The sequence below is a fragment of the Pochonia chlamydosporia genome, chromosome 1, assembly GCF_001653235.2.
Source record: "Pochonia chlamydosporia 170 chromosome 1, whole genome shotgun sequence".
Classification (NCBI taxonomy): Eukaryota; Fungi; Ascomycota; class Sordariomycetes; order Hypocreales; family Clavicipitaceae; genus Pochonia; species Pochonia chlamydosporia.
The window spans coordinates 7923694-7938609 of NC_035790.1; the positions used below are offsets into that span (position 1 = coordinate 7923694).

General features: G+C 51.9%; 4 protein-coding genes across 4 annotated transcripts; 3 read left to right on the top strand and 1 right to left on the bottom strand.

Moving 5' to 3' along the window:
- Nucleotides 1-567: 567 nt before the first annotated feature.
- VFPPC_02094 (fungal specific transcription factor domain-containing protein) lies at nucleotides 568-2985 on the bottom strand (the record flags this gene model as incomplete). The annotated part of the gene is made up of 1 exon (XM_018281804.1): nucleotides 568-2985. The coding sequence occupies one exon, from the start codon at nucleotides 2983-2985 to the stop codon at nucleotides 568-570; it is 2418 nt and encodes an 805-aa protein (XP_018138881.1).
- A 5339-nt stretch (nucleotides 2986-8324) lies between these two features.
- On the top strand, nucleotides 8325-8603 carry VFPPC_18163 (hypothetical protein; the record flags this gene model as incomplete). The annotated part of the gene is made up of 1 exon (XM_022429816.1): nucleotides 8325-8603. The coding sequence occupies one exon, from the start codon at nucleotides 8325-8327 to the stop codon at nucleotides 8601-8603; it is 279 nt and encodes a 92-aa protein (XP_022286037.1).
- A 1253-nt stretch (nucleotides 8604-9856) lies between these two features.
- On the top strand, nucleotides 9857-10072 carry VFPPC_18162 (hypothetical protein; the record flags this gene model as incomplete). Its single annotated transcript, XM_022429815.1, has 1 exon — nucleotides 9857-10072. The coding sequence occupies one exon, from the start codon at nucleotides 9857-9859 to the stop codon at nucleotides 10070-10072; it is 216 nt and encodes a 71-aa protein (XP_022286038.1).
- A 2789-nt stretch (nucleotides 10073-12861) lies between these two features.
- Nucleotides 12862-13092, top strand: VFPPC_18161 (hypothetical protein; the record flags this gene model as incomplete). The annotated part of the gene is made up of 1 exon (XM_018281807.2): nucleotides 12862-13092. The coding sequence occupies one exon, from the start codon at nucleotides 12862-12864 to the stop codon at nucleotides 13090-13092; it is 231 nt and encodes a 76-aa protein (XP_018138884.2).
- Nucleotides 13093-14916: the final 1824 nt, after the last annotated feature.

A 14916-nucleotide genomic window follows, 5' to 3' on the forward strand; every position in this document is an offset into this window, starting at 1 on the left:
AAGGCTGGTGCTAAAGAATTGGCTTGGTTCGTTCGTGGCGAAATGTCTCGCACTCAACTTCATCAAAGACCGTATATACATTTATAGCTCATGGAAAAACACTACACACAAATATATACATCCAACGGTAGCGACAGCCATAGGTACAAACGTGTGACGCATTGCATCATAAAGGGGATATCTGACATCTGCATGATTTACTCATGATGAGCGAGCAAAAATACAATGAGAGTTCTTCGGACAGGTCAATAAACGTAGGACGTACACAAAAGTGTAAAGACAATCGTTTCATAAATCAGATAGCCGCACATAAAAGTTCCGTGGTATCTCCAAGCTCTTGAACAATGCCGACTAAAACGACAACTGCCAGCCATGATGTGCATCAAAGGAAAAGTGAAACTGAACAAAAGGACATATAAAAGGGGGTGAATATCGGGGGTAGAACAAAAAAGCTAGTGACCTTCCCCTTCGCGGTGCCTGCAAGTAAAGGAAAACGACATAGGATGTTTGCATTACTCCTCTTCTCCTCACGCTATGCAGTATACGGCGCAACATTCTGCGCCAAAATCAGATGATGTTCGCAATGCTGATGCGCTCAGCGCCTCTTTTCGGTCCCGGAGGGCTGGCATCGCCTCGGTGGCCGACAGAGTATCGGGACGTCTCGGAGAGTCTAGGAAGCTCGACATTTGCGGCGGGCGATTCACTCTTCACCTGCGGTGGTGGCAACGAAGAATACGAAACATTTGCGGATCCCAGGTTTCGTGCCATTGATTCCAACCTAGCCCAGCCAACCCACTCTCTGCGCTCTTCCTCGTTCAGCCCAGTTCTCTGCTTGGAGCTAAACAAGGCGTTCTCGTTTGTGCCAGGCTGGCCCTGAGAAGCCAGTGATGTCTTCGATAGAGCTGTGTCTCGGTCTTGGAAGGACCAAAGCCAGGACCTGTTTGGGGATGCCTGGATGTCGGCGGACACATATGCCAGTAGCTCTTCGTCGCGGGCAAGAGACATGGTAAGTGGTGTTGACTGGTCTACAGACGATCGGCGCGATATGTAGGTTGCATGCTCCGTGCGTTTCGTACCCAGAGTTGTAATGAAAAAAGCTAAAAATCTACCGCAGGACATTGTGATGTCTCTGCGAGCATCGATGGCGGCCAAGGCCCTGATACACGTATTGGCATAATCAGGATAGCCGGTCAAAAGCAAGAACAATGTCGAGCGGAAGATGTGTGCAGTGAGAAGTGATGTTGCGCCATCAGCTGGGGATTTTGTGCGGCTGATCAGGGAGGCTGTTTCTAAGGCGACATGTGTGCAATTCTCTACTGCGGCCAAGCGAACCTCGGGAGGACAGCTTGGTGACAAGTTGTGCCTGTGAAGAAGTAGCCTAGCATGAAAGAGGTACGCCAAAGGCGCAAGAAAGTGTGGTGCCAAGGCCACAGAGCTGTTGGGATCACACGCCGGAGGGAACGTGCTAAGGCACTTCTTGAAGTGGCCATCAAACATGGCTAACTGCGAAGGAGGAAGAACTGGTTGATCCAGCGCCTTCACCAGGGCCGTGTATGACCGCACAACATGAATAACGGCCAGCAGAGAGTGTGTCAGGGGTTCTGCACCATTAGGCACGCGCATACCGTCCTCACGCAGGTAATGGTCGTCCACGGCCGCTGGTAGGGGAACATCGCAGTCAGCGTCGTCAATGAGGAAGGGGTGGCCCATCTCGGTTGACATGGTCCTGTCCAAGATATAGATGGCCCACCATGTTCTGCGCCGCATTTCTCCATCAATAACAGACCAAGAACCACATTCAGCATAAAGACCCAAATCTTGACCGACACGCACTGCATTTCCGAGCCAGTTCCATGCGGCAGACTTGAGGTTCATTTCATTGAGGCAAATAGTGATGAGCACAAGGGCTCTTGCGTTGTCGAGATCGTGACTATTGTTCCACGGGTCCATTACTTTGCGCGCAGATTCGAGGAACTCGGCTGGTCGATAGAAAGTCGTCGTCGTCGGTGGCTCGGAGCTAAATAAGCTGCCAGTAGCAAGAACAGCAAAGAACAAACTGATCCACGAAGATGAGACTCGCTGCTGCTGTGTTCTATACATGTCGTCCACCATGGACTGAAAAGTCGGCATATGAATAATGGGAAACATTGTGTGAGCCGAATTGCAGAACGAATGCAACAAGCGCTCCGTGATGGCTTGCGGAGGTAATTCTGGCGTAGGGCAATCTAAAATAGGGGCAGTAGAAGTGCGGTGCTGTGCCGGCAGCTTCCATATGCCTTTGGAAAAGTTTCGCACATTAGATCTGGCTCTCGACAACTCTGAATTTGGTGGGAGTCGCTTTCGTTGTTTCGGTTCCGATCCAATGGACGGCAGTTGAGCGGCAAGTCGGTCCGCAGACTCCAAATCAATCTCCATGTGCCCCTCTCGCTCGTCCAGGACGCGGCGCAGGGTGGAATTCTCTCGCTTGACTCTCTCGATCTGCTTCTCCAAATCCTGAACTTGCTTGATGGAAGACATTCTCCTGTTGGTTTCCTTGGTAAATTGGCACTTGACGTTTCGGCTAGAGCACTCGGAGCAACTTGTGGTCTCTGTTGCATCGCATTTTACCTTTCTTTCACGGCATGCATCGCAGCTAGGGTCTTTCCTTCGCTGTCGATAAGCCCTCTTCTGCGCTTGACCCCCAGGAGTTCCAGGCATGTGGCCGTGGTTTGGACCTTGCCCGGCCATGACAGATTCTGCAGATGGAAGGGATTCCCTACCCATAACCGGACCATAGGGGAACCCCTGGTTGACGGGTGGCAGAGCAGGCATGCCAAGCGGTTGAGGACTCGAAGCTGCGTTGGGTCTCGAGCTAGCACCGAGGAGTCCACCAAGATACCGGGACGGTGGTCTTGGTGAAGTAGCAGAGGAGACTGAAGAGGAGTCATATGACCTTGTGGATGGGTTGGGAGATCGAGCATATGGGTTGTGCGACGGTTCTGCCATGGCGAGGTTGTGGACAGGCGCTGCCAATGCCCCCGTCTCCTCCGGATGGTTGGCAAGATACGTGGTGTCAGACAATTCCAGGATCTATCATAAGGAGCAGGAGTCGATATTCGTTGCCGTCTTGTCGAGACGGGAGAGTGCAGCGAGCCACTCTAAAAATGCTGACCCGGGTCGTAACAGGATTGGTAGCGAGCGAACTCAAACGACCGAGTGGCTTATCAGCGCAGCAACAATCAAGATGCGACAAGATACAAATTTCGCTTCGGCTGTTAGAAGTGCTGTTCAGAATCCTTGGCAATGGTTGGCTTAGGCTTCCCGTCTGATATGAAAATTAAAAAGGGCGGTGCCAAAGTGACGCAGGTCGAGTTCCGTCTATCCGGTTGCGCCGCAGTTTTGTGCGACTTTGCCGACTTGCCACCTGCGAGGACCGTTGAGATGCGTCAAGGAACAATCGATGCAGGTAGGTCTAGCTGATGCCTAGGTTTTATCGTGAGCTGCTGACGAATATTGAATAGTTGCCTCGGATATAGAAAATAGGCCGGCCAGTCAAGCAAAAAATGTTACTGCGCAAATTGTGGACAGAGCGAACAGGCAACACTTATTATCTCAACTTGTTGTTGTGTTTGTGTGCGTGTGCTATGCGCTCTGTGCGTGCGTGAGCAACAAGGTGGGTGATGTTCCGACTGGCTCAGAAACTGGGGATGAGAGATGATACCGGCCTCCTGCGCTATGCAACCCGGCAGAATGGTCTCAGAAAGAATGCGGTGCAATAGGATAGGATAGGATAGGACAGAGCCAAACACAGGGGCAAATCTGTTCGTCGGTTCCAACGTTCGTTTCTCGCTCACTTAGCAAGGAGCTGGCCAGGAATTCGCAGGCGCAAGCGAGCTGAGGCAAGAATGCGTGGTCACGCTGCAATCTGGTGCCAGACTTCGACTTAAAACCCCAACCCAATTTCAACCTCAACCTTGTCTCGATCCGTGGATTGCTGACGGACTGTTCAAGATAGAGGAAGGAACGGATGACCTGACAGAATCGCAAGGTGCGAGCCAGGCTTGCCGAGATCCAAGTTCAGGTTGGAGGTTTGGGAGAGAGCAAGACCTCGAGGCTTTGGATTGCGTGGCCCAAGGTTGCTTAGTATTCCCTCGAGCCCACTTCGTCCTATTGAAGGTTCAAGTCCGCGTACCCAAGCAGGTACTTTAGAAAGGACATGGACAGCCAGTACAACGACGGGGGCTAGACAGACAGGGTAGGTAAAGTCTGGTCTGGTCTGTTCAGCACAGTTGGCCAAGGTCGGGACAGGTCATGTTATTAGGACAAACTTATAATATTGCAGGATACCCAGGTAGGGCCCTGCGTGAGCTTCCGAAGGGCTAACTGAGTAGGGTACCAGGACAGCGGTGCTCGCCCGTGACTGACTTCCCGGGCTCTACGAGCATCAAGGCAAGCTCGGGGAATATTATCTGGACATATGCACATGAGGCGCCAATGGCCTTGTCGAGGGGCTGTTGAGGGTCCGCCTCAAGGCCTGTCGACGCCGAGGTGACCCTGGCTCTGTCTATCTGGGTCCAACTTGCGTCTCTCGCGGGCTTTCTGGGTCTCTCGCTGTGGACGACTTGGTTGATGTGGCAGTTGGCAATGATCAGCCAAAGCCACTAACGTGTTTCGACCCAGCCAAGACGGGGGTGTTCTCGGGGATGTCATTGCCACGTCCCACTGGTAGCCAAAGAGCGCCTCAGCATCTGAAGAAGACCAGACTCTAGTTGACCAACACACTCTAGCTCAGCAAGCCGCCGCTTGGTCTCCGGAGTAAACGACTCGCTCAGGAGTTTGGGTGTGGCTCCGTTCTGCGTGAGGTGTGCACTCCAAGCATCCAGTTGCCCCAAATTGTCTGTGGCGTGGGGGTGGTCGAGGCGCGATCGATTTTCAACGCCTCACAGTCCACCATCCAGTGGCACCATTTGCCCTTCACAATATATCTTGTGGGCGGCCAGTGGACGTTTGATGGACATTGGACCCAGCCGGCGTTTCTTCTTCATTGGTGTGCGAGTAAGGAGAAGAAGAATATCATGCTGCACCACTCGCACAATAAACCATACGTACCAAATGCAAATCTCCTTGACCGACATCATCCGCGGCATCCCAAGAGCTTGCCCCCCTCTTCCATGAATCATATCCGTCTCGTTCCATCCATAGGTCCATTCGGAAAGAGCTTGAAAGGGGGTGTTGATCTAAACATCAACCAGGAGCGCAACAGCCTGTGAAGAGATTCGAAAGCCCTTTCCTTTCCGTCCACGTTCGCCACACTTCCAGCTGCTCTCCTTCTCATACCAAGTCGATCCTGAGACCATAGCCGTCGACTTGCAACATGTCTCTGGCCCTTGTCATTGGTCTCGCCCACCATGCCTAACCTGGCCTCTCAGCACAATCAAGATCCTAGACTTACCGAGTCTAGCAAGCTTTCAGAGGCCAACTCGGCTAGACTGCGGGCTTTGTTGCCGAAGGAGCACCTGTCCCCTCGCCCGAGCATGCCAAGCTTTGCTGGGCATGGGGCTCTAGCCGGGGTCAAAGCCACCTCAATAAGGCATGATAGGCGCTCACACTTGGCACAGGGCCACAAGGTGCTCATTTTGTAATATCTTCACTGAGGATGTTGTTGCTGTGGTTCGTGAGTTGACTCAGCCAGCATGAGCGAGGATCAAAAGAATACCCAACAAACCTTCATACATCCGGTCCGTGGGTCGAGCTCTCAAACTGGCGCCCTTCTTGCTTATTCAGCGCGAAATTGATGGCGCTCTGATGGGAGCTCGAGTGTAGCCAAGTCTTTGATCGCATCACTAAAAGTCCTTGCCGAAATCTCAAGACAGTGGTGCTTCTCCATACTTTAGATGTATCGGGGCGACGGCCCGCCTGGCTGCCCTAGTGTCAATGCCTTGGGTCAGATTGGGTCAGAGCCACATATGCCCAAAAAGCATTCACTGGCTGCTCCAGCAGCAAAAGCTCCCTCCCGCAATCTGCAGCGCAAATTCTGTGAGTCTAATTGGCGTCACATACACCGGTTAATATAGCGGAGGCACGAAAACAGGATTTCGGAAACCACAGGGTGATTGGGATGGCTAGCTGTGGCATCAACAGCCTCTCTGTCTTGGCTCAAGGAGTGCCGTCTCAAGCAGCTACGCCACAACCCGATCATCCATTCTCTTGCAGAACAGCATGTCTCTCAGGGACCATTGGGGAGACGCAACAGGAGGTATCGTTGGGCTTTCAGTAGGTCGACCTCTGTTTCTTGTGACATTTGTAGGGGTCTCAGGAAATGGCCGTTTCGGCCGCCGAAGCTAGAATATCGGCAGAACGCACTTTCCCGGTTTGAGAGCATGCTCCGGGGCATGTTATGGGTAGAGCAGCCGCACACAACACTGAATCCTGCACGCAACCATTCTGGACGAATGATGCAGAGAGCCCCAACAACAACACCTTGTAGTGCTGCCAAGACAGGTAGTGTGTGGCCGCCAGAGGAGTGGCAGGATGCCACACCTGTTGACCTCCAGCACGCCAATGACACGGCAGTATCCGTCGCCAGGAGACGAGATGTGACGAGGTCATCTTCCAAGTCAGTCAAGGGTGGAGAATTCGGTTTGGAGCCGAGTGAGCCGCCGGAACACGGCCCCTGACCCAAGGATCTCGATGGCACCAGACACTCATCAGACAAACTCGGGAGGGTTCGTTTACTCCTGCACCAGTGGGCCGACCGTATCTCCGGGCTGGACCAGTCATTGCTCAGTAGTGACAACACTGCCAATGCAAAGCACACGATATCAGCCATGGCGTTGGAATCATGGACAGTGGCAGACGCTTCGTACCGTAGAGTTCGTGATCTCCCGGCCTTCGTTGGTCGGATTCTCTCTACCTGAGCTGATGGGCTGTCCCATGCAAACAATCCATCTAGGCTTCTGAATGAGGAGTGATTCGCTGTCTGGTAGAAGTAAGATCCTCTTGTCATAGCAGAGCAAGACCTGTATGTGACTAAACTCGGCTGAAAATGGCGCCGGGAGACGGGATACCACCTTGTTCTTATTCTGACAGGGCGGAACAGCTCAAAAGTGCATGGTGTTGGTGTGTGACATTGGACTGAAGATGACCCAGGCCACCCATAGCTTGAGGCTGTCCTGAGCGGTCAACAAAATTTCGCAAAAGTTGTCGGGGACACATCTTGAGAGCCGGGATGAACTCCGGACCTCTTTGCTGGTCGTCGAGTATTACCAATGGCGTTCCCTCAAGAGGCACGTCACATCGCTCAGTCTGTTATCGTCGGGATGGTGGACACTAGCCCAACTTTAGCAACACAGAAGCAAGATGAAAAGTCGGCCAGAGCCATGCTGGATCGAGGTGGGAAAACACACACAAGCGGTGCCTGAGCGCGCCATAGTGCTGGACGAAAAATTCCTGGGCCATGAGTCTTGGATGTCAGAGAATGGCGACCTTGTGTAACGCTGGGTGTGGGTTATGGACTTAGTAGTAGAGATATCGAGGTCAGCTCAGATGTTTGGATCCTGTTGTGATCTCACAGTTCCATGGGCGCACCTTCTCTTGGCATTCACAACTGACACCTACAGAACAGGGAAGGAACGACCCGCTTCAGGTACCCACATCAAGTCTGGCCCTGGCATCTCTTCTCAAGTTCTTGGGCCCCTCAAGTCTACAAAAGAATCCTATAGAATTTGATATTCCTTGAGATTGTTCAATAAACAGAGACGAGCTGCGAGTTCCGTCTGCCCCCGACTCGCTGCAGAGCAACGTTATGCAAAATTTAGTACTGGTGGGTTATGTCTCTTGGCAGATGCAGCCTATCCGTTGCTTCATCCACTGCTCTCAAAGATGCCCATTCAAGCTTGATCCCACCAACGATTGATGCCCTTCAGCCCCGAAATTCTCAAGTACCACGAAAAATTCTTGCGACAATACATGCTGATGTACTCTGTACTGTGTATTCCAAAGTGAATAAGGACTTGGGCGAGAAGCAATCAACATCAACATGCCTCCAGCGAAAGCTGCCCACGTATTTCCTGAGTCCTGACCGGATAGATCTGGAGGTACCATACGTTGACACATAGTGCCTAGGTGGATGTACTCTGCATGCCTGGCGTCACCCAAAATTGGCAACATCAGAGAAGCATAGGCACAACCGTTCCTTCCATCGTGGCATGTGTGGCACAGGTCACTTGACGATTTGACGACTTGACGACTTGACGACTTGACTTGCGCCTGGTGGAAGCTGTCTGGTCCTATGACTTTGACACTTGAGCCCAGACTTCAGTTTGCACCCTCTATTGTCATGAGCCATGGTCCGTCAATGTTTCTCCATCTTCTACGCTCCATCATCTCTTCATTCACGTTCCCACTTTGCGACAATTTTCCTCAATGCTCTACGACACAAGCAGGTGGCCCTGCTCGGTGTATCCCCACCAGACATTGCCACTCTTTTGGACACTAAAACCGAGAAAACCCTCACCCCGTTCTCCAGCTCCAATTTGGATGCAGGTGATTTCTCTCGCCCAATTTCGTGCCAGTTTACAGAGGACGCAGCCACAGCAAATAACCGTTTACCCGGATATTATTAGCATTCGCCGCCACTGTTGATGCAAACCATCCCTGCACTCCCTCCAACCCTCCCCCGTGCGGGAAACCCCATAACGATGGTGAGCCGAAACCCCTTTTTTGTACTCCGTCTAGGCTGACTGACCGAACGAACTGTTACAGTACCAGGTTGCCCAGAAACATTAATTTAGCCAGGGTTTGGGCCAGGGTTCTGGCCACCAGAGACAAGCACAGTCCACCCTCTCCGCGACTGAAGCCGCAGTCGGTTAAACCATCCGAGGCTAACATTAGCACTGCACGTTGGCGACTTGCAAATGTGATATATGAGAGCTTGAGTGTTATTGATGCCAACCAGGGTACCTCGGAACGAGATGTTGCCGTGGACAGTCCAACCCACTCACTGATCGTTGACAATTTGAACAACCCATCAGAAACGGCCACACGGCCATTTGGTTCAACATGATGGTCAAATCAAGAGTGCCACGGCACACTTGCACAGCACACCACACTTACATGCAGATAGACCGGTCGTCAGGAGCAAAAGTTCGTGTGATTATTGCACAGAGCACGCAGCACAGGGCACGATAGGCTATAAATGACTGTGACAGTTTGTCCAAACGTTTCGACACTCCCAACGAGTTCCGGCTCAGCTGTCCGAGATCCCTCCACGTGTAGTTGATCACGACATCCGGGAAACCCAATTGACACTACTTCGTACGGTTTACCGAAATTTCACAACTTCTGTCGCGCCATGAAACTCCAGCTTCGAACGCGCTTTTGGCCACTTCCCTATCATCAGAGGAGCGCGAGCTGTCTCTTTGCGGGCCGTTGTAAGAAGTTTCGAATGTGTATCCATGGAGGCCGCCATGCTTTCTGCATGCTGGAATGCTCAACAGATTCCCTGGTTGCTCGTGGTCCACCGGGCTATACGGAGCAGTTACAGAACACTTTGTCAACGACTGAAATAAAATATGCAGCTAGGTTTTCGGGGTTGCAATATCCCACATTGGCCCCTCTCACCCTCTGCGACGATCTAGTCTAAAATAGCGAGTCGGAAAAGGAAGGTCGGTCGACCATCAAAGTCAGCCAAAGCTAAGCCGACGAAGTCGTCCACCACTGGTCCTGGTCCAAATCGATTGCGAATTCTGCGAATCATCAATTTTTAATTGCCCCAAACTTGCCAATTAAGCCACATTTGCCTTCCTTCACCAGCAGCCATTGCACATCAGGGTCCGTGAAGTGGGCACAAAGACGTCTTTCTGCCTTCATCTAGCAAATGGTGAATCGCACATTGTTGAATGCTGGGTTCATGAATCAGACAGGGCCGGGACTCATTTCTTGCCAATCAAAACTAAAATACCATCTCACTTGCAATAGTTCGTCATCCAGCTACATGGCGGTTTGCAAGGGGAAATCCAACCCAGCAATATCAGAGACCGGAGCTTCGACAACCCAAACTAAAATCATCCGACAAAGGCTAGGACTATATTGAGCGGATAACCAGGAGGTGCTATTTTAGGAGTTGCATTGCAGGATGCACAGGCCTCGGAATGTGTGTCACAATGGTCAAACGGCGCGGAGGATTAACAAGCGAGTTCTATCGAGTGCTTTGAAAGCCACGAATCTCACATGTGTTGGAAGATTTGTTCGCCGGACCTTTGGCCTCGACATTAACATGTCGAGCTTGCTCAAAACTGCAATTTACGTCTCCAACCCTGATGCAGGTTGGTTGGCACTGTTTGACAGAGCATCTGGGCCGAAACGCCGGCGTGGCGGCTGAGGGTGGGCACAAGCGGGCGCGACTCCATCCCGGGCGCTGGTCTCCAAGGTTGGACAAAACGGTTTCCAGAATCTCCAGGCCCTTCGATGTCCGCATTTCCTGTTGTAATTCAGTGCAACGCAAGATTTCGACACCCACTTTACCCGAGCCATCAGTGCAACTGTGAAAATTCGGCCCTGCCAGTTTCCAGAGCACCACTCTGCAATGATGCTCACCCCCAGTCAAATTTGGTCTTGGCGCCAGCAAGGATGCAGCTAAGAGATTGGGACAAACAACGTGACACACGCCCGGCCCGCAACCACAAACAAACTTGTTCAATTCACTTCTCGACCAAGCCAAGCTAGTCCACCCAACAGCCCTTGTCGGAGGCAACCAACACATGAACGTGATATGTGGTAGGCGCAACTGCTTCATGTTATATGTGCGAGTGGAGAGAGCACTAATTAGCTTAGGAAGGAGGTTGAGGCACACACAGGGATTTCGGTGACCCTGAGGTTGCAGTTCACAATGATGAGGAGAACTGTCACTTGTTGTCTTGGCTGTGCAATGGTGTTTGTTGGCTTTGAGTGTCATCTTTCAGCGTTCAGGACGATTTTACCTTTGACTTTATTTTTCCTTCATGACACGTTGCCGATATGTCCTTGAGAGGCATGCAGATCTTCCGTCTCAACGGTTTGTGGCTTGCCAGCTGGGAAACATAACTGACTGACGATGTTGCCCAGGACAAAGACAAAGAAATATTAACTTGCTGAACTTCATCGGTGACGCCATACGGAGTACACTGGGTGGTGTTCTTCTCCACTAGAATACGGAGTAGCCACATTTCCGACAATTGTTTCCTAGGCACGAGGATATCAACTCTTGGGTTTCCAGCACCAGCCCACGGCTACGATCCTTATCTGGCCGACTTTGGTATCGTACAATAGAGAGCCAATGTGCCGAGTTTATAAAAACTCGAAAGCGAAAGCAAAATAGGCTACCCGTTCTCCGCCGGTAACGGTAATGCTACCTTCATGTTGCTTTGAAGAGGCAAGGTACGGCAGGAGTCCTCACTCGGCCAGTTTGCCGATTGCTCCCCAGATCCATGTCAGTCGGAGCCAGCCTACCCCAATCATCCACCCCCTGATATCTGAGTTGTTGTGCTCGCTGTGTGAGTGTTCATACAGTAGATAGGAACTGCCGGCAGCCATTTCACCAGTGGAAACATCCGGAGGTGTGGGGATTGGTTGTTGAAATTAGCCAGAGCACCCTGGTTTCGCCAGACAAGCCTGCCTGCAATTTGATGTCGTGGTGCAATCCAAAGGCAGTGCAACTCCACAATTGACCACGGATCTCATGCTAGTGAGTCCTCCGAGATACCAGACTGCAAAGAGCTGGGGTCCTGACAACGGCCACAGAGTGGCACAAGTCTGCCCACATCCCGACCCTTTCGGACTTGACGGCAGAACGCCTTCGCACTATACTACACGCAAATATAACCAGAGAGTTTCCTCAAGGAATGTCCAGCACCAGGTCCTAAAACTAGTCCACCCATTAGGTCAGTTCAATGTACCACCTGTAAAAGACAATGTGTTGGAGCTGCGTTGTTTTTGTTCCGATGGCGCACATGCCGGTAACGGGCACTTTCTCCCGAAAGCTGAACTAAAGGGTTCTGGCGCTAACAGTGTTGAACACACAGACTGGTGATCAAATTGAAATGTGAGCTTGTGAGCCAATCTCATTCCCTGCTTGTGCCGTCCGTCGCATCCAAGCAGCCCACAGATTTTTGAGGTCGTGGCTTAAGGAACATCCTCCACAACGACTCCAGAAGATGGCTGGCTAAAGACAATGGTGGAGCAGCGCCGCCATGGGTCGGCTTCGAGGGATAACTCCCGCTGTTCCAGAGTCTTGCTTGGCTTGGATGACGTTTTGAACCAGTGAGCCAACAGCACAGGGGGTTCCTCGTGGCCATCATGGCGGCGCCCATGATGCTGGAGTTGCCATCCACAAAACACAGGCCGTGAACCAGTGAAGCTAGCGACTGGCATCCAGTTCCAAATTGGCACACTCATGCCTTGCTCCTCCTGGCTGGCAAGCAAACCGAACCAGGAAACGAAGACCAGATCAACAAGCAACTGTTGCCGCCCCTTCTTCCTAATCGTCGGTATTGGCACCAAGCACTCAGATTGGGTCTGACCCGTTCGATGTGGTCGACACAACCAGCATCTCTTGTGCCTGTACTCCGTACTCAGTACTCCGTATCTGATCCAGTCTCATGACCTGCGATTACTGGCCCAGTCATTGCGAAGCACCTGTGAATGACAGCAGGTACTTATTAGATATCTTTCGAGCGTGAAATTAGAACGAATATGTGTCGGATCTCCGACATTCTTCAGACTCGAACACAACAGCCGGATTCCATAAAACAATGGGATTTTGGACCGCAAAAGTTGGCTCGGTCTTGGCTCTAGCATCAAGATTATCACCAAGTCACATTGTCTTCCTAGCTTCGTCGATCTCACATGAATCGCCTTTCACTGGGCAATGAACTAATTATCGCAAGAGGCTCCCCAACGGCTCTGCAGGTCTGCCTTCATCTCCGCAATAGTGACACGGCGAATACTCCGAGCATTTTCGTTTCACCCCACCTGCACCATTGTGCGGGTACTGGTGTGAGGAGGTCGATTGACGTAGTGCTAGGGTGTGGCAAAAAAAAACGGGTGTTTCCGAGCCTCACAGCACAGTTTCATTGACGTTGGATTAAGGCCAAGGAGGCTCTGCTCTGGAAAAAGAACAGGTCCATGGTCATGGTCATCTTGCGGAACGGGAGAGGTTTCCCAACTGGGACAAAGCTGGTCTGGGGGCGGTTGGCAAGCTCGTACTCGCACAAATCAGACCAAGTTCATTGAGATGCTTCCAGGTTTACCATTTGTGCTAATTATTGGTCCACTGGGAGATGTTCCTTCAACCGACCATCGGTCCCTTGAGGCCGCTTGTGACAGCTTGTGGCAGCCATGCCATGCAGTGGACCGCCATTTGATTTGGACACGATGAGAGGGGCGAAAGGGATTACGCACTTCAAAGACGGATGGAACATGGCATGGTATGGCATGGCATGGGTGTGGAAGTGGCTTGCTGCGGGGACTTCTTTCATTCATCCTTGCCAGGGTTATGGGATCCAGGCAGCCCACAGGACGACCCCCGCCGAAGAAAACCGTCAGGATAGTAGATGCAGATGCATTGCTTGGCACTTGAGCTTGTGTTCTGGTTTTCTCGGCCACGGCCTTGGCTCGTTGACCCGGTTTTTCCAGAGAAGCTACCATCCAGTCTCACGTTGACCCTCCTGCTCGCTTGAATCGTGAGCCGAGTCCCCGAGGCATGTCTGGTTTGTGTGGCCCTTTCGAATCAGCAACACGTTTCTCGCCACAACAGAGTTCACCTCCTGAGATCTCTGCTGATCACCATGCCTACAAGGCTGTAAGAGGATGTGCCACTTTCGTCCCTTGGGACAGGTAAATGGTGCAAGCACCTGGGACAATTTGCATAGGACGCTTCTTTACATGCGGAGTACATGAGGAGTCTAACAAATTGCTGCATGGCGGCGGCCCTATTCGGTCACTTACCCTTGATGGTAATGGGAACATTCAACGCTTTGAGGCTGGACTGTCAGCCACAAAACAAAAGACTACAGTTCCCTGCCACACTGTTCAGTTTGCCGTGCCGAGATAGCCACCGTGGAATGAAGCCGGGGGGAAAGGGCGTATGACTTGTGTCAATGTTCCCAGGAGGAGGCTTTCACAATCTACATCCAACAAGCCGTTCAAAGCTATGGCTTTCCCACGACCACGTCCTCGGGTTGACGTTGGACAACAAGCCCAAGGCAGTGGGGAAGTGGCTGTCAAATCATGAAAACGAGTGGCAAGGGGAAATTTACTGTACACTCGGTACGGCTCCCCTAAATGGTCATTTACTTCTGAAGGGACAATCGGAGGATTGTGCAGTTCGGGGCGGCGGCGTCCTTCCACAGGTGCAAAATGGCGTGCCATAACAAAGCATTGATCGGTGAGATTAACCGAAAACCTTACATGAGGATCATCTGGTGCAATTTATTGACCAGGCGGGCTTTGCCAAGCCTACCACCTCATCCGATGGCAATATCCGCTCTCCATGGCACAAGTGGCGGGCGATAGAGCAATGACAGAATGGCTTGCATGGCGCTCAGCCCGCTTCAGAGACTACTGCGCGTGCTCCCCTTCGGACGGAAAAGTCAATGGCGATCGACAGTGCTTGGCTTTTGTGGCAAGCTCTTGCGTCTACCGAGGCAATCTGGGTGATCTGGTGGCCAAAGACTGTGTGTCAGAGGACTCCGTAGTGTGTGAGCGTGTCGAGATCATGGCCAAGCAGATCAAGCCAGGCTAGTCAAAAAAGTCAACACATTCAATGTTGCTGGCAGGCAGTCCGCAACCCGCCGACGAATAGTTCACTCTCGGAGAGCTCCGAAATTGACCACCGAACGGCACAGCAGTGACTTTTTGCACTGAACACACACAGCGGAGTCGGGAGGGGAAGGCAGAACT